Genomic DNA, 24,856 nt, shown 5'->3' on the forward strand with positions numbered 1-24,856 from the left:
TCGCACACCCAGGCCTAACTATATACAGGGAAATTAGATTACTGCAAAGCCCTGGAATCATAGAACACGCACCTTGAGATAAATATGACTTGTGATAGTAACTGTTTATTTGATGGGCATTTTAAACAGAGATTGTTTAAAAATGTAACTTTCCTAGTTGTGTGAAATGGGAAATTCCATGCCATTCTATCGCCTCTCTTCCCTGGTTCTGATGCACATACAGATCAACATTTTGAGTACAGGTAATCTTCAATGTATGACAATTGAGCCCAGAATTTCTATTGCTAAGTGAAACATTTAAGTGAGTTTTGCCCCATTTTCTTGCCTCAGTTAAGTGAATCACTACACTTGGTAAATTGGCAACATGGTTAAGTGAAACTGGTTTCCCCATTGACTTTGCTTGTAAGAAGATCGCAAAAGATGATCACATGACCCAGGGATGCTGCAACCGTCATGAGTTGCCAAGCGTCTGGATTTTGATCATGTGACCATGGGGAATGCTACAACAGTTGTTAAGAGTGAAAAATGGTCATGTAACTTTTTTCAGTGCCACTGCTAACTTTGAACGGTCACTAAATGAACTGTTGTTAAGTCGAGGGCTACCTGTATCTAAACAGGCTACCTGTTTTTACTATAAAAATGACTGACAGAAATAGGTGACGGCTGTATTTAACTCACTTATCTGCTCCTGGCTCCAACCCAGATTCTCTTAAAGCTCAAAAGTTGCCAATAGTTTTTTTTTATTTTTATTTTATTCTTCCTGCTCAGTTTCTTTGTGATCCTGTCTCAATTTTCAGTGGTCTTCAGTTTTAGCTCCTAAAGGCAAGTTCTATATTGCTGGGTTTATTGTAATTCATTCTGAAGGACTATAAAAAGAATGAACACACTTTTTCCTTTGCACCTTATCTGCCACTCCTGAAATTTAGCTCTAAGCTCCCTAAATAAGGATCTGTTTTCTTTTTACTCTTGTGAAAAGATTGGTACAGTATGTTATGATTAAAGCAATTTTTGACTGTTGTAAGGAAAAGCTTTTCAGTTTTGCTCTTCAATCCCCTTCCTTGAAAAACTGAGGAACCCCTTTTCACTGTTACCAAATTTTAATGGCACTGTTATATAAAAAAATAAATTTCTTGCAGTAAAGTAAGCATTATATAAGTCCTAATATAGCACAAACTATTTTCAAAATAAAAGACCCCACTCTTCCAAATCCCAGGAAAAAAAAAATTGCAACCCTACTGCATGTCAAGTAACTGGCTGCTTTACTCTCTCCTCAATATTAACTGTGATCCAGGATATCAAAAGGTTGCTCATCATTATACTGGTTATCTCTCACTATTGCGCACACTCTCTAAATATTTTGATGCTTAAGCAGGCACACAGAGGCAAAGTTTTCTTACACTGTCCAAAGTTTTTTCCCTTCAGGCCAATGAAAGAGCTTTCCTCTATCTAGCCTTTTTTAGCCATCAGTATAAAATTTGAAGGATTGAGAGGTTATTTTCCTATGATATATTGTTTCCTCCTGAAAGTATTAAAAAAAAAAGACAGTGCTGTATTACAAAAGGACGGAGAGAGCAAATACTTTCATTCAGAGGCAGCTTTTATTAAAATGGGGTGACATCTAAAAGGATACAGTACAAAAAAAATTGGTCCAAGGGTAAAAAGGAGGAAGAAGAGAAAACCACAGAATGCAAAGCATAAGGAGCAATTTAAGAAGTCTGCAAAGACAGCTGATCTCAGAGTTTAGTTCACGTATACTTGCCCTGAGAGCCACCTAAGGAACCAGGGTTCTTATTCTCCAGGATCACAAAGCAAGGAGGGGCAGAAGGGCAGAGTGCCTTTTGTAGGGCAAATACAAGATTGAAGTATCAGAATCTCTCACTCCGAAGGTGGACATATGAACGCACACACACGGATTAGGGTTCCTGAATTCAGAGCAGTCCCTAGCCTCATTTTCAACATGGAAGAGGATGGGGGCTTGTCAGTAACTTGATTCTTGCAGATAGTGTCAGAATAGAAGCCGCTGGGACCTGTCCAGCTGCATTAGTTTCCAAAACCAGCCAGCAGAAAGATGCGACAGCATCCCTACTCAGTCCTACCAATAGGTGCCCAAGACTATGAAAACATAGACTAGAGGGGAAATGTCCTTTTTGCACACCGACATCTGCTCCGCTGTGCCTTGGTTACACCTGCTTGCATAACTCCGCTCCCCACCTTTTAATTTGCCCCAGAAACCTGCTCTGTGCAGTCAGGCGAGGAAGTCAAAAGGAGAATAACTCTAGTCTGAAGGAAACTAGTTTCCTACCAAGCACTGTAGATACGAAGAATTAGTGCTGGGGAGTGGGGGAGGATAGAAGACGAGATAAGGAGTTAGATTAGAAAGGCTTTCTTCCCCAGAAGGCAGTGACTTGGGATATTCACTGTGACCAAGAAGGTGGCCTATGACTACTTGGCACCTCTGCCAGTAATTTCCTCCCCTTAAAAAAACGAAACCAAAAAAACAACAACCCCAAAACCAAAACCAAAAACCCAGAATCAGACACCCACATGACCCTGGATTGTAGCTCCCTGAAGGCCACGTGTAGGGAGAGTCCATTCCTTCCCAACAGATGGACCTGTATTGGACTTCCCACCCGCCCGTCTCCAGGAGAAGCCAGAAAGTGTAAAGAAACCTGCCTTGAATTTGGGCCCTGCCGTGCACAGAAACTGCCCAGCCGACTGTTCTGGGAGAGAGAGAGGAAGACTTCCTGGGCTGCCACGCTAGGCTCTGAATGGAAGCTGAATGGAAGTCTGGAAGAACTTCAGGCAGAGCCGGACCTGGGGAGTGTGGGGCTCAAAAAAGAAAGGAGAGCCAGGCTGAAATGCAAGATCTTGGCCTGGGTACCAACATCATCATCCCCAATGATGAGTCCATTGGATCAGTGGAAAGAAAAGATGTTGGCTGGAAATTAGTGGAAGGTTCTGTGCTGGAATAGGAATTGTATAGGCCTGAGCAGTGAATCCCTGCAGTGTTTCTAGCCATTAGAGATGCTGCCTGTTGGGAGGCCTGCCTGTTTAGGTATTGCGGATTCCCAGAGCTTGTTCAAGTTCTTGCCTTCTCTGCTGAACCTGTGAAAGAAGCAAGACAGACGTATCTTTATGCACAGGTTAAAAAAAACAGAGAACAACAGAACTGCCTCTGGTATTTTTAAGCATCGGGAACAAGCATTAGGCTGCGAGCCAGAAGCTCAAGACAAGCCTTCCCCAACTTGCAACCCAGCACTTTCCGAATTTATGACAACCACCCTCGCTGTTCACAGCCCTCTGAGGTGCTTTTCGACTCCTTGACTCCACTGGATATTCAGTTTGCCGAAACAGAGCATTGGTCAGCAGGACTGAAGGATCTCGACCGAGCTGCTGGGTCACATTCCAGAGATCCCATTTACAAGAGATCCCATTGGATGGATCCATTTTACCTTAGAGTAGAAATATCTGCATACAGCCTCTTGGGCCCAGGGCTGGAAGTAAAATTCAGCTCGGCGCTCTTCTTCTGGGTTTCCAACGACATCCGTCATAGCCTGGAGGTGAGTAAAGTCTCCAATTACTCCTCTTGCTCTCCCTGAAATACCTGTCTTGGCTCTCCGTTCTATCCCTCTGGCAGATGGTGTGCGGTTGTTCTTTTTAAAAAAAAAAACTGGAGACACAGCAAGGGTTTTCTCTCTCTCTCTCTCTCTCTCTCTCTCTCCCTCACACACACGCACACCCCAGGTCTGTTTTCTCCTCAAAGGCGTCTCACCTTCAAGTCTCGACATTGGGACTGCAGCCAGTCATTGATGAAACCCTGGGGATCTCTGGCAAAGCTCAGCATAAATTCACGCTGGGTCTTTAACTGGTTAATGGTTTCTATGGTCTCATGGATCTGAGATGAAAAAATACCGCACAAATACATTTGAAAAAGAATAGGGTTATACTCTATTGAAGTGGGTAACCGGGTGCAGGCACAGGGACTGGTTTAAGTAGTTAGTTCTGGAAAATGCACGTGGAGGAAGACTACAATACATCCCAGGCCCTTCCCCTTCATTTATTTAGTCTCTTGTACTTTTTACAAATCAAAGTACATCTACATCTACTCATGAGCCGTGGTGGCGCAGTGGTTAGAATGCAGTATTACAGGCTAATTCACTGCTCGCTACCAGGAATTGGAATCTCACCGGCTCAAGGTTGACTCAGCCTTCCATCCTTCTGAGGTTGGTAAAATGAGGACCCAGATTGTTGGGGGCAACAGGCTGTAAACCACTTAGAGGGCTGTCAAGCACTGGGAAGCGGTATATAAGTCTAAATGCTATTGCTATTGCTACTTCAGAGATACAAACTTCTATGGTTAGATTGTAACTCCTGACTCAGAGTCAATCAGTCTCTTTAGTCCCAACCTTCTTTCCTTCCTTGTATTAATGCAACCACTAGACCATACTGTTCTTTAGTTTTATATCTTCAAGAGCGAAATAACTTTTAATACTATCTCGTGGAAATTTTTTCTTGATCAGTAAAAGAATACCCATTATCAAAAACGTATGGTTTCAGTTTCATAACCGAAGAACTCTGAATATTTTAAAAATATTACCCAGAAGTGGAATGACATGAGAGCTATGATTTTATGCATCTATACAAGGCAATTTTCCTGTATCAGTGATGGCTAAAAAGTGACGCCTTTTCCATTGCATTCCAGGAGGGGGGCAGGGGTGTTGCACACGCGCGTGCAGACTCATAATTCTATGCGCCCCGCAATCAGGTGGGACGGGAAGTTGGCAAACGGGCTGTTTTTGGCCTCCGGAGGATCTCTGGGGGTGGGAGTGGGGAAGGCCGTTTCTCCCCCTCCCCCAGACTCCTAGAGAGGCCCTGGAGTCAGGTGAGAGCGAAAAATGGGCCTTCCCCACCAGCCCCTGAGACCCTCCGGAGGCAGGAAACAGCCTGTTTCTCTACTTCTGGTGGGCCCAGAAGGCCCGAAAATCAGCTGGCGGAGCTGAACTCATGTGCCCATTGATATGGCTATGCGTGCCACCTGTGGCACACGTGCCATAGGCTTGCCATCACGGTCCTATATTAACAGTGAGGCTTGTTCACAGTTTATGCAACAGAATTTCAAACCCAGGGGATGTTCAGGTTAAGAAAAAAGGGCTTTATGACTAGAGTACTACAGGGCCAACCCAAATAGGTCACATTCTCCCTTCCTTATAAGCTCTTTCTGTTCTGGATAAAGGAGTGGATGTTCCAACTGTTGCCTGGAGTCAGAATCCTACAGCTAGGAATCTGCTTCATTTCATCTTTCAATGCCTGTCACTGGGCAATCTTCCCAGAGGCAACAAAAAGTTCACTGCCAGCCGGGAACCAGAGAAAGCCAGGTTAATCTGTAGGTCCGCTACAAAACTGTGAAAAAAGCAAGACATCTGCCTGGTAGCATTTGAATATTCTAACAGCCATGCATCCAACAGCTTTTAATATTAACATTTACAATATAAACACCTAAAAGTTAATGACCTAACTTCCACAGGTTACACTGAGAACATAACAAAAAAATTCTATGTTCCTACTGCTGTCTGAAAGAAAGATGCCAATCTCTGCTGTATACTTCCCTTGGAGGCAAAGTCCACTGAAGAGACCTATATAGGGCCAAACTTCATATTATAGGAAGGGAAAGATAAACTACAACCAAACCAAAATTCCAAACCAAAATAAATTACTGAACATTTTAACCAAAGCTTGGTACTACTTGCTACTTTACTGGATTGCAATGATTTAAGGAACTGAAGTAACATCTAACCACACAGTGAAGACTGGGTAGGGGAGAGGAAGTGTTAATTCTCAGATGTCCCTCACAGAGAAAGATTAGCAAAAAATCATTTCCAGGAAGTCGCACCTTGTTATCCAGTGCAGCTATCTCCTGCTGGCTGGCTGTAGATAGCAGGAAAGAATTCATTTGGGTTTTCAAAGTATCATCTACTTCTACATCAATGTCATAGCAAGCAGTTTTCTTCTGATCGTTTGGATCAACACTGGGAAGCAAGACGAGAGAGAAAATGCTAGATTTAGAGCTTGGTTCAATAAAGCATTCCCCCCGCCCCCCCATCTCCAACACAGAGCGTGTGGAACAATGGTGCAATTGTTTTTAATGTAGGGGTTTCAACTTTTGATAGCCCTTCGCTGCTTTCAAAATCTCTCTCTATCCATGGCCAAATGTCTTTGCCAGATAATTACTTTCGCCCCTTCCCTTTCTTAAAAGTGATCCAGAATGTTTCCATTTCTGGCAACATTTGAATAAGTTTGTTACGTAACTATTTTGGGAACACTAAAATAGTTAAAAGTGAATCACACTTTAAAATTCTAGCCTATGATATAACTCACAGCAGGAAGTAATACTGAAAATAGGAAGCATGCATTGGAACAGTTGTTTGTACATTGCAAGAGTCAGCAGAGCTGAAAGGATATTTCATGAGTTTGTGGCTCAGCCTTAAGTCATCACGTCAAGGGCCTCCCCCCACCTCCCATCTTACCTGATGACATGGTTAATGATAATTGGCTCTGGAGGCATAAGCAATGCGTGAAGCCGCTGTGGGATCTCTGAGAACTTCATACGCTGAGACTCGAATATCTATATGTTCAAAGAGGAATTCACTGAGAAAGAGCCAAGCTTCAGCATCACAGCAAGGACTGGGGTCCGTACCCTTCCTTTTACCTGCTGGAGGTACTTATCACAGATGACATACTCCCGCTCATGGGGGTCCTGCAGCTTGTGAGTCTTGATGTATTGCCACAGAGCTTGGATGATCACTGGGCGCGTCTGGGTGTGAATTCCCAAGAGACGAGCCAAACGTGGGTCTAGTTTGAACTGTGGAGGCTGCAAAGAGATGGTAAAAACTAATTTTAGTGGGTTTTTTAAAAACAAATATTGTTTATAATCCCACCTTTCTAACGCTGATCTATGCCTTTAATAAAGATTTTGATTTGAGGTTCAATCTGAATCCAGTGCCATGGAGAAAAATTCCTCCCCTCTGGCTCTCGGGAAGAAGGCCCCCTACCTGGTAATCCAGCATCAGGAGGACAGTGCAGCGCACATTCACATCGCCAGGCCTTTTCACCTGGAACCCATCGGTCTCTTGGGTTGTAGCAGTCCTATGCCACTAGGAGGGAAAGAGTACAAAAACAAGGGGAAGTCGGAAAAAGGAAAAGGCATTCCAAGAGGAAACAAAACCGTGTGAGAACCAAGACTGCATATAGGGGATGGGTTCCGATCCATGAAATAAAACTTTGGAACAGGTAAACACGGAACCCTATGATGAAAAGCACTCAAGAAAGGGGAAAGCTGACATCCCAATATATTGCCTTGAGTCTCTTCCAAAGGGAGAACAAGATAAAGAGGAAAATTGGAAGATCTGCATAAACATAAATGGCTTTTTAAAAATATGTGATCTTCTTTGCTCAGGATGAGAAATGCGCAACTTGAGGCCAAATCCAGCATGCAGGTCCCTAAATTTTGTCTCTCCCTAGGAAACCCCCCCCCCCCAAGATGCTACCAAACTATAAATTTAAATGTTGCTAGAAAAGTATTAAATATATAACGGGAAAACCATCTTATTCACAATTTAATTTTAAACATAAATATTAAAAAATATTCTTTGTCCCCTCTCCCCCACATTTTTCTTGTCAGAATATCTGGGGGCAAGAAACGCTGCACAACTCTGCTATAAGGTATGAAACCTCTCACCTCCACCAAGTGATTATCTGGGCCATAGAGGTCTTTGTCCAGCTCAATCACCAGAGATTTAAAAAAGGATGAGAACTTTCTCTTCTGCTTGGTAGCATCATACTTGGAGAGAGCAGACTGCAGGACGAAAAAATGGGAAGAAAAATTCTTTTATAGATAACAATACCAATATCCAACAGCCATAGTTACCAACAGTATTGAAATCTCAGAAAGTAAAACTGTGAATTATCACAGTGATTTCTCTCCAGGGGAATATATAACATTATACCTAATACTGATCATCATTTTGCATATATTTCTAACATCTTATATGCCCAATTTCCCCTGCCATAGACCCTTTCTACAATAATGAAGAGCCAAATAAGATTTCTTACATCTTTCCTTATTTCAAAAAATTAGACGTCCTTCATTTTATCAACTGCACTCCAACTACCTGCAAACTTCAGAATAATGTGGGAGTTTTCTGAAGTGAAGAAGGATCAGGCCATCCAAAGCTTAAGCACCAATAGTGTTTAAGAGTAGTGCCTGGGAAAGCTCTTACATCTAATCTCTCTACCACAATGAAACTCCAATCAGTAGAAGAATGCAATATTTAAGTGTGCAAAGCAAAGAGCACCTTTACTGCAGAGAGGTCTAATTTGTGGAATTGCTCATTTTAGAAAATTTTATGACAATTTGTACAAAAATCTTTCTTTGGCCTACACTTGCTTAACTAAACTTGCCTAACTAAAGCCTGTACTGTTCTCTCTCCATCTTATCTAGTTCCAAGTCCATCAGGAATGAATAATTCAGCTCTGCCACATTTCTAAACTCTCTACAGGAACACGTGGTGATGTTAATTCCATTCCTCACTCACATCTTCCAATAGTCGTCCTTCCACTCGGAGTTCCCATGAGGCTACGGTGCCTTCTCCATCTTCTGCATCTGACTTGGCTGGATTAAAGGTGTTGGAGATAAAAATGCGTAGTTTTCTTTTTTGCTAAAAAGGAACAGAATCCCAAAGATGTGAAAATGAGAATCAACATTTGAGATTGCTAGTATCATTCCCTCACCCTCCCAAACAGCAGTATTTGTATCCTCACAGATCTCTGCATCTGAGCAAGATACATATCTCTCTAAAACATTTCTACTACATGAAGATGTCCAGGAAGAAGCAACAGAGAAACAATGTCTAGGACATAACAGAAATCACTAAGCTTGGGTCAAGAAGTTAAAGACACTACACTGCAGATTTAAAAAAAAGGCTTTTAAAGGCCATCTGTCGGGGACTGCATGATAATAACAGATGGTAACCACAGAGGGATGTGTGTGTGTGTGTGTGTGTGATTCCTTTTTTTTTTTTGCTTTCTTTGCTTCCTAACTGCCTACAAGACAGATTGAAGGACAGTTCACTCTCATCAAAAGTCTGAAGTAACTGCTTCCAAAGGTCTTTTCAGGTAAAACTAGGGCCTGCAAGATCATCTGCTAATTGCCCAGATATAAGAGAGAAGTTGTACTGGGGTTAAGGGAAAAAGATATTAGATAATAAAAGGCTAAGAGAGGAAGTAATTCAAAAAACATATAGAAAAGAAGCTATGAATGCATCAGAAACTAGCAGTTTAGTAAAATTAAAGTATCAGAGATCTATGGACCTTGTGTTTGTAGCAGCCACAACTTATTCAGTAGAAGCAGCTGAGTCAGAGGAAGCCTAAAAATCGCTACACATTTTTCTGCCTGTTTTGTGAAATCTAACTGCTTACTGCTATCTGCAAAAGTATGAAGCAAAAAACTTGCTATTTTTGCGGCTATAGATTATGCTGGAGAATAATGAAGAATCTTGACATGCCTATTGTTGGGCCTCTGTAGCAGCAGGTTGCATACTGGCAGAATAATAAAGTTCTCTGGGCCATAAGACAAACTCCTTCAGTGAGGCACCGTAGAAGCTGATGCCCCTCCTCCAGGCTGCAGCTATGGAGGATGGATGGGAGAAAAGAAGGAAGTCTCTTTCAGATGTTTCTCTCTGCTATTACAGCCCAGAGCCTGTGATGCATGGCTTCCCTCTCAGCACTGTCAACATGAAATATCCCTTCCCCAACGATAGTGGAGGTGGCAGTGGTGCTGAGGCCACGGCTGCCTCAGGTGATGAGATAGTAGTTACAATAGCTTCTCACTCCCACTTTCCTCCTGCAACACTCACTATGACTATTGGTTTCATGCGATTATATACATTTTTTAAAAAAAGACTGAAGACCTGAGATAAATGAAGTGCAGGGCCCCATCGCTGCCACCACTCTGCCTTCACTATTCATATGCCCCTAGTTCACACACCACACAAATCATGTAATTTGTTGGTCTTGGTATGGTGAACCCACATTTATGATCTGTAAGATTGCATCTTAGTGCATTGTTTAAATTAGGGATATGCAAAACATTCTGTCATGCAACATTCCAATCCCCAACTGGACTATTAAAATGGGATGGTTCTAAAAGTATGTTGCACGTTTAGAATCATTTTTAGATTCAGAGCATTTCATAATGAACCAAGTATTGTGGTTCATTGAATCAATAAGTTAAAACTTAACCAATGATGCTAGGATGACGTGTGAATGTAGCCAGTAGATTTATTTAGTTATTAAGGAAAGCTACAGATAAGTGAGTTTCAAATGTATGCACCCATCCTCCTTACTTTAATTGGCCTTTTCAAAGCCTCCTGAATATCCAAACGTTTCCGCATAATAGTCTGGTCCAGCTTCCTCTCAAATGCCAACAAATCCATGTATGCCTGAGACTCGGGTACTAATTCCCGGATCTAGAATTCAATGAAGCCACAGTCAATCAGCACAGCCATTATACTACCAGTAACTGCCAGACCAGATATCCAAAATTTCACTCACCCGCTGAGGTAGAATTTTGTCAGCCATCTTTTTTTTCTTGGCACTGCACAAAGACAGAAAGATTGGATGATAAATATCAATTCTTGATACATGTTTAAGAACATCCTTGTTGATTTTGTATCAAAGAAAAATTCTGCTGAAACTAAGATTGTTTTAGGCACATAGGAAAACAAGATGTATTTAGGATTGTATTGGTTTTTTTTTTGCCATACTGGGAAAAGCTTTCTTGAAGAAGTCAGTATTAGGAACCTTAAGCATACCAACACAGATGGCTCCACTGATTTCAATGGGACGTACACTTTAAGAAATGTGTGTAGAACTACAGAATTTGGTTAGTATGTTTATAGAGGAAATCGTTCTACATCTGTATGGTACAGAGGCTTAACACGTCTTCAACATACCAAGATCTGCGAGTGACAGAAAACACTAACAGATGACTCTGTGTTATTTTGGATCTCAAATTAAGTAACACAATGCAGTCCATCTGTACAAACCACATGAAACACAGAGAGGGCTCTGTGAAAATACCTAACCAAATGCTAGCTCTGAAGAATTATACTATGAGTAGGTTGTTCAGGATGAATAGGGGAAGGAATTATATCACTATATTGATATTTAGATTGCATTAAACTTTGTTTCCAGTTTCTTCCGCTTGATGAAAGGAATATGAACCAGCGTTGCTGGAAGATTGCTTAAAAATGCCTGTCAGTATGGATGCAGTTGAAACCTCTTTTTATACACTGCATTTCTCATTTAAGTTGTCTTTAATGAGAACTCTCTAATTTTATTTGCAGACTTCAATACAGTTAAGGGCAGTGGTGGGATTCATCCAGTTCGCACCACTTCGGGAGAACCGGTTGTTAACTTTCTGAGCAATTTGGTGAACTGTTTGTTGGAAGAAATAATTAGGGCAGAGAACCGGTTGTTAAATTATTTGAATCCCACCATTGGTTAAGGGTATTTCAAAGGCGATACAGTGGTACTTTGGTACTTATTGATAATTGGTTCTGGGACGTGCGATGAGTATCAAAAACAACAAGTATCAAACAAATTATTTCCATAAGGACTAATGTATTGAGTCATAAAATAGCTGACATCAACAATTTCTAGCTTGTGAATTGAGTACCAAACAAAAAATGAGTACCAGGACAAAATGTTTGCACCAAAATGCATTGAGTAACAAATTATATGAGTTTTAAAACAGTTGAGAACCAAGGTACTATTTAAAACTGGCTTAAAACAGAACACTTACAATCCTGAATGCTAGGATGCCTATAAAAGAAAAAGAGGAATCTCTTACTTGTGATTTCGGTTTTGCACTGACTGTTGCTGAACCTGCTGAATCTGCTGAGGAGCTGGCCTTTTGCGAGACTGGTCCATTCCTGACTGAGCCATCCCCGGTCGGACAGAAGGGCTCCCACCATAGCCCGGAGGTCCCATTGCAGGTCCTTGAGGAGTCATGCGGCTACCAGGCAACATTCCAGGGCGCTAAGAAAAGAAACAAATTGACTGTTGCCATGCTGCTTCTTGTTCTCAGCTGCAACAGAAAATCAAGCAGCATCCCTGCTTTCAGTGTACCAGTTCAGCAACCGAAATTGTCTACATCTTTGAAAAGAATCCTCAAATATTTTTTCTTTTTTAAAAACGTTATCATAGAAGATTCAGTACTCCCACTCCCCAATAAATAATGTTTGATGGAAAAATATCTATTTTTTTTTTAAAAAAACCTTTCTGATTTGGGAAGCACATAGCCATGCAACTCCTGCCTGCATGAGTATATAATTCATATTTAAAAAAAGTGTTATTATTCAATTTGCCATCACCTTCTGATTCCCCCCCCACAGCCTAGAATTTGGATCTTGGATGAGATAGGCAGTTTTACTCCCCTTTCTCAATATATTATATTTCTGATGTTTGAATGGGAAGCTATGCAAGAACAAAACCAAGGAGCATTTCTTGTACTCAGGAATTTTTCGCTTCCTAGATGTTCATCCCCCACCAACCCCAGAGCCACACAATGTCTTCCCCGCCCCCACCCCTCTAAGGTCCATTCTCACATTCCTTTCTTTTCTCCCGCCCAACCGCAAAGCCAGGCGGTCCCTCCCGACGCCCGCAGCCCCCTGAGCTCTCTCCTCGCACTCTGCCCTTGCAGCCTCACCCCCATAGTCCCTCTATTTGTCAATATATCTATATATATCTATATTTATGCCGCGGATCCCCCTTTCAGCAGCGGCCCCTCGTCCTCCATCTTTCAGGAATGGCTCTCATCCTCCTCTTCCCCTCCGAGCCCCGCCCACTGCAGCTGAGCCGCCTCCCCCCTCCCCCCCCTCGACCACCACCAGCCCCCTCAGTGGCAGAGCAGCATCTCGCGCTCACGCCTGGCCTTAGAGCTCCGCCCCACACCAAGGACCGCCCCCTTTTTTTTTCCCAGCCGGGCCGGACCGGTACCGGGTATGCAGCGCCGGGCAGAGGGGAGCGGTACATTCCTTGTCCGGGAGCCGGGCCCATCCGCACGGGAGGCCCCGGCGTCCCTGGTCCTAGCGGTCCCGCCCCAGGGCCGGCTCCACTGCCGCCACCGCTCGGAGCTACAGCCTGGAAACCCGCCCGCGCCGCCATCTTCCCTCCCTCGGCCGTACAAAAGCAGGGCGGAGGGCGGATGTGGGGTTTGGATGATTTAGTAAGGCTTTATCATAGACACGCGGTCCGCGGGAGATAGAGCGTCGCCGGATTCGGCTCCGCGGGGGAGGGGGGAGGAGGGAATGGCAAGGAGAGGCGCGCTGGGTTTCGTGCCTCTCTGGTCTTGGAAAAGCCGGAGAGGTAAATCTCTCTCTTAAAGAGCTACTGCCTTTTTTTCCAAAGGAAGGTGATCGCGCTCCGTTTGGAGCAGGGGTCTCCAACCTTGGCAACTTTAAGCCTGGCGGACTTCAACTCCCAGAATCCCCCAGCCAGCAAAGCTGGCTGGGGAATTCTGGGAGTTGAAGTCCGCCAGGCTTAAAGTTGCCAAGGTTGGGGACCCCTGGTTTGGAGGATCTCAGTTCCGCCGCTTGAAGTGCATAGGTAAAACGACAGGCTTTTTGGAGCTGGTTTAACTCGGTTAAATTAAATTCAGAGGAGAAACGTCCTGCCATTGAGACAGGTGAATAAGCCAGTCTCCGTGGGATGGATCCATGAATGCCCAAAGTCCTGTACAGGGATTTTTCTCACTTTGTGCTAAAACACTTAAGTAATTTTTTTTTAAATTTGAATTTATATCCCGCCCTTCTCCAAAGACTCAGGGCGGCTTACATTGTGTAAGGCAATAGTCTCATCCTATTTATATATTTATATACAAAGTCAACTTATTGCCCCCCCAACAATTTGGGTCCTCATTTTACCTACCTTATAAAGGATGGAAGGCTGAGTCAACCTTGGGCCTGGTGGGACTCGAGCCTGCAGTAATTGTAATTGCAGGCAGCTGTGTGTTAATAACAGACTGCATTAGCCTGGTGAGCCACGTCCCAGTAATCTTATGCTATTAATAGGAATCGGTTTTTGGAAAGGCTAAATACTGCAGCACCAAAAGTAACAAAATAATAATAATTACGTCATGTATTGCAACAGGGATTTAGTAACGTTAAAAATCGAAACTATATTTTGGGGATTGTGGAAGCAAAAGGTGTTTTGAAACTAATGTATGTCCTCATATTTCAGTAGGGTTCCTTTTCTTTTAAAAAGTAAGCTTGTCGGGACAGTTGTAAACACTTCACTAAAAAACGGTAGTCCTTGATTTATGATCACAATTGAGGCGGACATTTTTGTTGCTAAGGGAGACATTTGTTAAGTGAATTTTGCCCCATTTTATGACCTTTCTTGCTGCAGTTGTTAAATGAATCACTGCAGTTGTTAAATTAGTAACACAGTTGTTAAGTAGGTCTGGCTTTCCCATTGACTTTGCTTGCCAGAAAGTCATAAAAGGTGATCGCATGACCCCAGGACACTGCAATGGTCATAAATGTGAGTCAGTTGGCAATCATCTGAATTTTAATCCCATGATTATGGGGATGCTGCAAGGGTCATAAGTATGAAAAATGGTCATAAAGCACTTCTTTTAGTGCCGTTGTAACTCTGACTGGTCATTAAATGAAGTAAGTCGAGGACTACCTATATAACATGATTCATGAAATTTACCTTTTTGCTTCAAGATGTCTGCACAGCTGCCAGATTCTTTTAATCTGAATTCTAACATACAGGCTTCGTGGCCACAAACTGGCCTAAATTTAATACATCTCTATAATCTCCAACTTTTTTGGTTCTTTGCCTGTTGAAGAGCTTTGGAAAACTTGAAAGCTTGTGTGCTTTGAGGGACAGTTCTCAATAAAAAATACTATGGGTATTCGTTTTCATATTTGACATGACATGATGCATTCACACACACATACCAGAAGACTGTCATCCTCTCTCTCGTTGTAGTCTGTTCTGCCACAATACTCTCAAACATTAAGATACTATCTTTAGTGACAGGTCACATGCACAAGGCAGACACTGGCTGCATCTATATTTTTACTGAAGTGTGCACAAATGGCACTTTGCTTTGTGATTTACCTTCAGTGAATCTAAAGTGCATGAACAGATAATATACATAGGTAACAAACTCAGGATCCTTGCATCCTATGCCTGTTCCCTGTCCTGTTCACAAAAATTACATGTGATCAGGTCTTGCTGTAACATAATCCTTTTGTGACTCTTCAACTTTATTTCCACCAATATGCCTGCCACATTCTAGCTTTGAACATTTCTTTTGTTAAATACCTGCTTTTTCTTGTCATCTGCCAAAGGCAGTTTAGGGAGACCAACATTATTTAGATCAGTGGTTCTCAACCTTTATAGTGCTGCGACCCCTTTAATACAATTCCCCATGATGCGGCGACCCCAACCGTAAAATTATTTTTGTTTTGAATTTATCGCGCCTGAAGCCTTATTGGCTAGCGATCTGCTTGCGATTGCCTTGAGGACAGAGGCATTAAAGCGGAGACTCCTCCCCTATTAAGTTTATCGAGCCTGAAGCCAGATTAGGCTAGCGATTGGGAGTGATTGCAGCTGGCTTGAGAGGGAGACATCAGAGCAAAGATTTCTCTCTTTTTTAATTCATCACGCCTGAAGCCGAATTCGGCTAGCGATTTGAAGAGCCTACAGCTGGCTTGTGGAGTCAACCATTGGGGCACGATTCTTCGACTCACAAGTATACTTCCCATATTTCCGATGGTCTTAGGAGACCCCTGGCAAATCATAATTCGACCCCCAACGGGGTCCCGACCCACAGGTTGAGAACCGCTGATTTAGATGCATATACTTGCATCTTTCCCATCCAAATGAGTTGCAGCGATTTTATCTAAACACTTAGTGCCTTCTTGATTGAGGTTGATGGGAATGGTACTCCTAACGTATTTGGAAGGCACATGATTGGGGAACGTTGAACTGTACAAAAGATTGTTGCGTTCTGGAGCAGCATAATTTGAGGTTAAGTCAAAAAAGTTTTGTTGTTATTATTCTTGTTTATGTAATGATTTAACCATTTCCTTTGAGGAGTTTTTTGCCAGTCACCTTTGCTTCTACTCTGTTGCTGCAACTAAGTCACGTATGCATCAATGATAAACTGATAGATTTTTCTCCTGATTATTCCTGCTTCTGTTTCCCTTTCCTTCCTCTCTTTTCTCATATTTCGTAAAACGTGAATGGGATAATAATGGGATAAATGTAGGCAGCCGGCTCCCCTGTCAGGTTGGAAATGCATGTAAATCAAGGTCAACATAGTGTGCGGCTAAAGATGCGAATTTTCTGGCACATTTCTCTGTGCATATAAGTATGAATCGAATTAGCATATTTGTCACAGTTTCTGTAGTCTGCATAAGCACTTGCACTTATCATCTTCATAGCACAGTTGACTGCAGTATTTGTGCTTGGCAATTTTCTTATCTTCAGTGCCTTTTTATAAAGATGCCCCACATGCATCAGGAACGTTTAGTTTAACCATTTATGATTGGAATTGAAAGGGGAACTAGAACTCTTTCACAAGTTGCCTTCCAGCAGATAATCAAGGATGACCATGGAGAAGCCAAGATTAAAACAATGCACATACCTAATATATTTGAAAAGCCATCTTTGTTTTCAGGTCCTCTCTGGGCAGGTAGAAGCTATAGATAAAAATGCTCATTTTTCTACAATTAGCTGCTTCCTCTTCTCTCTTTCCTAGCTGTTGAAGCCAGTAAGGAAACCCTTGAAATGGCTTTTTGTCAGTTTTTCAAAACAAAATGAAAGGTAAATACGCAACTTTGACGTTCCCTGCAGCATTTGTTTTCCAGCCCACATCTAGGAAGGCATTTGGCTCTTTGAGAGGGACATTGTATATGCATACATCTTCGCTGTATGAATTTGCCATTGCTTTTAGAAGAAATTTTGAGGACCTGATGGCAGGTGTGCTGCTGCTGGTGGGGTGAAATCAGGTTGCAACATGAGAAATAGGGTCATTATGTATCTGTCCTACAGGACAACTTCCTCTGGAATGCGTAGGTGTGAACCCATCAATTTAAAACTTTCATAGGCTTTAAAGACCACTATTTCATGTTACTTTCCCCCAAACGTTTTATAGTGATGCTGCTTCGGATGCTATATGGAAAACATATGCTAATTTGTAATGGCATAATGTAGGAATTGTTATTTTATGATTGTGTATATTATGCCTTAACGTAAGTGCCCCTGAAATAACGATTACCATGACCGACTGGCTAAACATGTTAAAAAAAATGCACTGATATTAACCATTTGCCTTGTGCTTTCTATCCTGTCAGTTTCTTGAGTAGTATAGTAGTGGTCATGTGGACCACTATCATGTCAAAGTACCGCAAATTATTTGTGTCTCTTTTTTTCTAAAAGCTTTGGTTGAAACACAACTAATATATTTTCCCAAATCTGAAAAAGATAAGAAATATCCTGGTCATGCAAAAATGCCTTTTAATTCACTTTGCTTTAGCACACCCTAAAGCTGATCCAGGATTAGAGAAGGTTTGAATGCAGAGTAGGAGCATATGGGATTATCATATTTTGCTCTGGGGTTGGTTTTTTTTTTTTAGTAAGCCAATGTTTACTTACTTCTTAGAAGGTCCGGTATTGATTTAAACTCTGGATAGCATAATTTTGCCTGGAAATTACCATTTTTAGAACATGTGAAATATGAGTTTACGCATATCTATTCAGATGAAGGTTCCACTGTTCATTTGAGGGGTTAGGGTTTAAGCCAAACAAGAGTTCATAGGATTGCAGATTTTGTTTTCTTTTTTTATCTCATTCCATATTTATGTTGCAAAAGTAATTACAGCACTATATAGTGCAGACTTGTAAAAAAATGTTGAAAATACCTTTCAGTCTCATAGAATGGAAGGAACGGTGGCTTCTCTTAATGCCTATTATTTCTTAACTAGAGCAATAGCTTCTCTTAATATCACATTTGATTGTGATTTCCATAATCTTTATCTGCAGAAGAAGTAGAACATATATGGCATTCCAGATGTTATTGGAGTTTAGTTTCCATCAACCTCAGCTAGTGTGGCCAATGCTAGGGGTAAGTTGTAAATGTAGGCAAACTACAACATCTAGAGATCAAATATTTTCACTGTCCTCAAGACTGTTTTATTAGCAAAATATTTTCTCCATTCAACTGTGTACCATAGGACAGCACTGCTAGGTTATTTTATTTTGCTCAAACATGCAGCAAGTGAGAAGTAGAAATCAGTGCTTTGAAAATGATGGCCTGAAGTGTAACAGCATAAACATATAATATAAAAGTCATAAGCAGGACAGAAAACCACCCCCTAGCAAATCTGTAACTGAATAGCTTTGGGAATATGAAAAAGGAAGAATCCCAGACCTGCATTTTCTTAGTGGAGGATCAGAAAAAGCAAAGTTTTTAAGCAAATGAGGAAGCCGCTTAATAACTGACAAAGAGAAAAAGGTGCAACTTGAATTAACAGCTTATGAATGAAAAGGGCAAAACGTTGGCTTAGAATCACTAGGTATTGAGGACATGCTCTATCAAAATTTTAGTGTTAGCACATGTGACCACTTCATTGCCCATTTGTAACTCTAGTCTAGAGCCTAACAGTTTACATAATCAGCCTCCAGGAATGGTAAGAACAGTTGGTTTGTTTGGGGCATCAGACCAAATCTGAGTCATGGTTCTGAAACCTGTTTGTGAAGAAGAGCCCAAGGAACACCAGCCAAATGTAGCTCATCATCAAATAGTTCAAATTGGCAGCAGGCTCAAGATTATCTGGTTTTAGCTGTTGTAGGCCAGCTATTAAAATTGGAGGAATTTCAAGAACCTTATGAGGTGCTATTTATTATATCCATTCCACTATTCCAGTCATAGGTGTTGAGAAAAACAAATCCTAAGATTCTCAGCCTGCATAGCTGGCATTAGGTTAAGGAAGGTTCCCCACTGTTCTGATCCTGCTTACATTATCTTATGTGTGTTCCATAGCTGTAATCAACCATCTTATTTCCATGCTATTAACACAAGCGGGACAATTAATTCTGAGTGGCAAATTGCAATGAAGATTCAGAGGACAAAGTAAAGTCATTAATGACAGCAGTTGATATATAAATGGTGATTGCCACTACTGGGCAGTCTAAATGTGATTTTTATGCAGATGTGTGCTATGCCAGCAACATACAAATATTCCACTTACAGTACTGTAGTGACATTTAGTCATAAAAAAATACAGCTGTCTCCTAAAAGGATGACATTAGCATCAACTTCCAAAACGACAGGTTACATAACAAAAACTATGTTGAATCAGATTTATTCAGGACAGCATTTTGTTTTCCACAATGACCAGATGACACCATGAAGTGTTCCAAGATGCGGGTGAAATGATCTCCTTCCATTCATGTTCCCATATATTGTTATTAATTGATATTGGTATTACTAATATGTAGCCCTATGGTTGTATGCACAGGACATACATAAAGTTATCATAATTAACTGAAAGTGGTTTTCTGAATAACATGATCTCCTGAATGATAAATTAATGACTTGGGTTGGATTTGCCCAACACATTTAAGCTTAAAATGTGATGGTTAAGTTTGTGTTTCAAAGGTTTTGCTGATGACTTGTACAACTGTTCTTTAAAAAAATGACAGATTTTTCCTAAATATATCTGTGGTTCTTTTTTCTTTTTTAAATATTCTGCCATCTTCTCTAAGATGATGATACTTACAAAAGGGTAACCAGCTGAATGCATCTATAGTGCAGCTTTGCAGTTTATGTGTTTGTAATTCTGTGAGCAAGGACTCCAAAGTTAAAATAGTAATGGGTGACCAAGCCATTCCAAATAACTCTTTTGTTCTGACCGACAACATATATAGATGGAGGTGGCATTGTTCAGATGTATCTCAAGTAATTCCACATATTATACGCTGAAATCTATTCACGCATCCATACACATACAAGTACACATAGTGAGAGACAATGTTCCTACATTACACTAAGCAATATTGTGCTTTACATTTTGTGAGAGCAGCCATTCTGGTTTCTGCTTTATAAAATATGATTAATGTCTGTGTTGCATTAATTCTGATGTATTTAGTAAACATGGTTTAAGCATGGTAAACTAAGTTTAAACATGGTACATAAACTAATAAAAGGCTTTTTTTTGGAAAAACTTACCTAGTACCATTTGAATGAAGGCTATTCTGCTTTGTTGCTGGAGAGTTTCAGCATTACATATTTTGACCGAAATTGTTGCCTTTAAAAAACTGCTATTATTTTGGTTTTGCTTGTTGATGCTTGTTGATCTTACCACCTAAATTAGTATGGTGTTGTCACAGCAGAGTTATCTGCTGGGATGGAGAAGCCACAATATCAGCCACAACTGTGTACCATCAGAGAGAGCCCTGCCTCTTTTAGTTACGTTGTATGTGGTACACAAAAATGGGATAGGGATTTGACTGCACAGTTGCTGGGGCCATCTTGACTTTTTCATCTCTCTTTTAGATGTTCCTATGTTGGAAGATATCAAAACATGAAGAGAGAGAGAGAGAGAGAGAGAGAAAGAAAGAAAGAAAGAGAGAGAGAAAGAAAGAAAAAGAAAGAAAGATTGCAGAAAAGTGAAAGAGGAAAAGGCTGAGTCTCCAGGGGTTGGTTTTGTCCTTTATATCATTGTTAGAGGAGCAAGTTTTGATATACAATGCGTTTTTCTTCTTCTTGTGCTTCCTATGAAAATGTGTACATAGTACATATACCAGAGAGAATTCAACATTTTATACATTTGAAGGCATTCAGAGATTGGTAGTTTGGAAAAAAGTTATAATGGCACAATATCAAGGCTTTTGATGCTACTGAATGGATATATACATAGACATGACATATATGTGCGGGTATGTGTTTGAGTGTGTATATGTATGTATATATACATATACACACGTGTCTGTGTGTATATATATATATGTATATACTGTATATAATCATATTTTATATATAAGAAATATAACATGAGCATGAAATAGTAAAAATGGATAGACAAATGTAGACAGAAGGTCAAAATGTAAGCCCTATCTTCAAAAGTTTTCAAGCAGTAAAATACAATGATGTCAATAAAAACCGCAGAATAAACAAAATGCTTTTGGGCAAAGAACACTTTAGAAGATTTTGTGGGGAAAAAATTGGCCGTGGCAGATTATAATATCTTTGGGAAATCTGTTACACAACAGCCTACCCAATGAACAAATACATTCAATTCTGGAATGATCAGGATCCAAGTAAAATAAAGCTTAAAAAAAGAGCAATTGTATTGCAAAAGCTCTTAAAGATAAGGAGAACTTTGGCCCTGGGTGCTGCACATGAAGCAGGTCTAAGTTAATAATATTAAGAAAAGGAGGCTGGATGTGCCAAGACTAGGACAGACACTAGATGCCATGTGTGTGACCCAGGCTGAAAGGGGGATGAGTTCCTCTAAAAGTGGGGGGTGGGACACCCAGTGTCCATGGGCGTCTCCCCTTCTGGCAGCTTTGAGTCTTAGAGGCAGTTTAAATACAGTTTGTTTATATGGCAGAGAGGGTGGGAAGTCCAAGTGCCATCAAGATCCTTTGGTGTTGTGAATGGACACCTGGAGATACACAGAAGCTTATTTCTTCCTTGGTTCTTGGAATTTTATTCCCTTAATGTAATCAAAAGGTCATTTGTTTCCCACTTCTCTTTATATTTGTAAGCTCATGAAGCACAGAGAAAGTGTAGACCTTATCTCCCCGCTAAGGCTAAACATGCATCAGTACATCAGTACAGATGATCCCAGATAATCCAGGCTTACTTTTCTGATTTTTTTTTTAAAAAAAGATTTCTCCCCAAACTTAGCCTGTCCGGATTCCAGTGGGTGTTTATCACAGTTTGGACAGCTCTGTTGATTTGGGCTCCTTGGAGAGTGGCTGAATTAACAGTGGAGAAAAAAGTATATTAACCACATCGCTACCAGAAGCGAATTTTAAAGGTTATGGTGAGGAAGACACTGCTGTTTCTGATTCTCATTCTTATCAAACTTATAGCCTATTATAAAATTCCGAAAGGCTTTTCACCAGGATGGCTTGGAACACAGTAAGTGGAACACTTACAAGACAAGGTCATGTCAGTTCGTTTTTGGAGAAGCAGATGTTAGACAACCGTTCACTGATGGTGATGTCAGTCTCTTGAGTAGGCTGTGCGGCCTACCATCACAGGACCACACAACCAGGCTCTTCTAAATATGGATTGAAATGGTGCCTATTCGGGAATTGGGGGTGGGTGGGGGTGGGGCAGGGAGGGATATCAAACCTCCATTCTGCTCTGCCTTTCTCAGGTGAAGTATCAGGCACTATGGACAGGTTGGATAGGAGACTTAAGACAAAAGCAATGGCTACAAAAAAGGAAACTCGTGCCACCCCCCCCCGACCCATGGCTTTACCAGAATGCCCACCATCATTCCCAGATTCCCAAATGCTCCTTCCCAATGCAAACCATTTATCTTGGCTTGACGGTATCGGGGCCAAATGGCTGAAACACTAACTAGTTGACTGTGGCTGGGTTGTAATAGTGACTGTTATAAAATAGGACTTGGAAGTTTCTTTAGGAGAAAACAGGGAGTCTGACTTGACAATATATTCCAGAGAAACATCTTCCCATAACTGTTCTTTTATTTTGCCGGTATGCTGATGATGCATCATAAAGAAATGCCTTGCATCATTTGTATGCATTTTGCCTGGAAACCCTCTGTGCATGTCTCAGAGTGGCGTCTTAATCCTTACCTATGAAATCTTGCCTGACGGTGATAAGGGACTATTTCTGCCTTTAAAAACGAAGGGGCAATGTCGTTTCCACACCGTACTAAAGCAAGCTACCCCTATCATTGCCTTAAAAGTCCCTTCTATTCTTTCTTGGTAAAGTGAGTGCTAAGCTTCTGCCAGCCAAAGTAACGTTGGCACGTTATTTCTGCCTGCAAGGAGTACCCTAGATGTTGCCCTGTTACCGTGGGAAATCAAGAGGGAAGCTCAAATCAAGAGACAGGTGCATTGCTTTCTTCTCCCATTAGCAGCTACAGACCCTGAACCATGACTTCTTTGGAAACAATCTCTTTTGTACATTATGGAGAATTCCTGTGAGATGGCAGACTCGTCTCTGAACCTCACCACTTAAGAATTGTCACATCTTTCCTAATAACATGCACAGGCGGGGCCCAGGCAGCTCATCATGCGAATGTTGTAACCTTTGGAACAGCGTCGCTACCTGCCTTTCTCACGGGAGGACTGGGATGATGGATGGAATAGGTAAGGGCTCAAGGAAGAGCAGAGTCCAGGCCAGGTCAAATGAGAAGCTGCCAGTTGGATGAGATGAGCAGATGATGGCACATCCTATGGAAGTGGCTCTCTCAGTTCAGTTGCAGTCTTGCTCCGGGGAAGGCTATGACTGTCGGCTTCCCCACAGTGCACAGTCAGAAGGGAGAGGGGAAGAGAACTGAAGCAGCACTTCCTTTTGATAGATAAGTAGCCTCTACAAACAGAATGCCACAGAAACAGGCTGGCTCTGTCTGTTCCTGTAGGTTCTTCTTGGCATTCGGGTTAAAAGAGAGAGAGAGAGAGAGGGCTTTGCACACAATGACCACTGCCACACAAGGCTTGCTGTGGTTAGGGAGCATGACAGATACAGAAGGAGATACACACAGTTAAGACTTCAGTGTTTGTGGACCGGAGAAGGCTGTGCCCTCACCTCCACTGGATACTGCGGGGGGGGGGGTTTCTTCCAGCAGCACTTCTGTTACGTTTAAAGTCCAAGGGCGTCATTGGAACGAGCAGAAACTGGAGTGGATCTGGCAGCTGAGCCTCACCTCTGTCCAGCTGGCTCCATGTGCGTATCGCTGCATTGGCCTGGGGCGGATGGATGAGGAGAGGCTGGATTCTGCTGCCTCCCCAGTAGTCTGAGATAAGAGGCCCTGCAAAAGGTTGGCAGGTCCACGGGCTGGGCCGGGCCAAAGCTGCTCAGCATGGGCCCTTCCCTTTGGTAGTGTTAGTTGTACATCCAGTTGTCAGTTAACAGGTAAAATCCTCAAAAGTTCCTCGGGCTGGGTGGTGAGGTAGGATGTTGGCTGCGTATGTCATGCCTGCTGGATGGCCTCGGATATTCTCACATGGATTCTGGAAAAGTGGAGAGGGAAAGCAAAAAAGGAACATAAGCAGGAAGGACATGAAAGTAGCATGGTAAACAAGAAACATTGAGAATAGGCCAGGGGTGAGATGTAAAATTTGTTACTACCGGTTCTGTGGGCGTGGCTTGATGGGGGTGGGGGTAATGTGGCTGGATGGGGGTGGCCAATTTTTAAAAACTTTTAAAAGCATTTTTTCTACAACTTTTTCGGCCGAAGAGGTTGTTTAAAAATGCTTTTAAAAGCCTGTGATGATCAGGCAACTCAGCTAGGATCACCAGAGGGGGAAAAAAGCTTTGAAAGGGTTCTGACGATCCCAGCTGAGTTGCCTGATCGCCAGAACCTTTTAAAAGCATTTTTTCTACAACCTCTTCAGCCAAAGAGGTTGTAAAAAAATGCTTTTAAAGAGTTCTGACGATCCCAGCTGACCCGTGCGATCATCAGAGGCTTTTTTTTTTACTTTTAAAAGCATTTTTTCGGCCAAAGAAAAAATGCTTTTAAAAATAAAAAACAAACAAACAAAAAACCTCTGATGATTGCACGGCTCAGCT

At 41.7% G+C, this 24,856-nt stretch overlaps 2 protein-coding genes across 5 annotated transcripts in view; both read right to left on the reverse strand.

Moving 5' to 3' along the window:
* Positions 1 to 1,576: 1,576 nt before the first annotated feature.
* SMARCD1 (SWI/SNF related, matrix associated, actin dependent regulator of chromatin, subfamily d, member 1) lies at positions 1,577 to 13,251 on the reverse strand. 2 transcript variants are annotated; one of them, XM_058167394.1, is made up of 13 exons: positions 13,057 to 13,251; positions 11,909 to 12,096; positions 10,609 to 10,651; positions 10,401 to 10,523; positions 8,592 to 8,714; positions 7,736 to 7,852; positions 7,050 to 7,151; positions 6,707 to 6,868; positions 6,525 to 6,622; positions 5,891 to 6,026; positions 3,773 to 3,895; positions 3,453 to 3,554; positions 1,577 to 3,105 (listed from the first exon to the last, which is right to left on the reverse strand). In XM_058167394.1, exons 1-13 carry the CDS (start codon positions 13,222 to 13,224, stop codon positions 3,052 to 3,054), a joined length of 1,539 nt encoding a protein of 512 aa, XP_058023377.1. In that variant the 5' UTR covers positions 13,225 to 13,251; the 3' UTR covers positions 1,577 to 3,051. The 2 variants fall into 2 exon arrangements, with proteins under 2 accessions (XP_058023377.1, XP_058023378.1); XM_058167395.1 differs by lacking the exon at positions 13,057 to 13,251 and adding an exon at positions 12,767 to 12,895.
* A 6,011-nt stretch (positions 13,252 to 19,262) lies between these two features.
* Positions 19,263 to 24,856, reverse strand: part of ASIC1 (acid sensing ion channel subunit 1) — a 348,048-nt gene continuing 342,454 nt past the window's right edge. For 2 of the 3 annotated variants that reach the window (XM_058171245.1, XM_058171244.1), the window contains one exon: positions 19,265 to 24,297. In XM_058171245.1, coding sequence (XP_058027228.1) covers positions 24,193 to 24,297 — 105 coding nt within the window. In that variant the 3' untranslated portion in view covers positions 19,265 to 24,192. Of the gene's footprint in view, positions 24,298 to 24,856 lie in introns of all 3 variants that reach the window. The other variant, XM_058171243.1, reaches the window with a different exon arrangement.

The sequence above is a fragment of the Ahaetulla prasina genome, chromosome 2, assembly GCF_028640845.1.
Source record: "Ahaetulla prasina isolate Xishuangbanna chromosome 2, ASM2864084v1, whole genome shotgun sequence".
In the NCBI taxonomy this organism is placed as follows: Eukaryota; Metazoa; Chordata; class Lepidosauria; order Squamata; family Colubridae; genus Ahaetulla; species Ahaetulla prasina.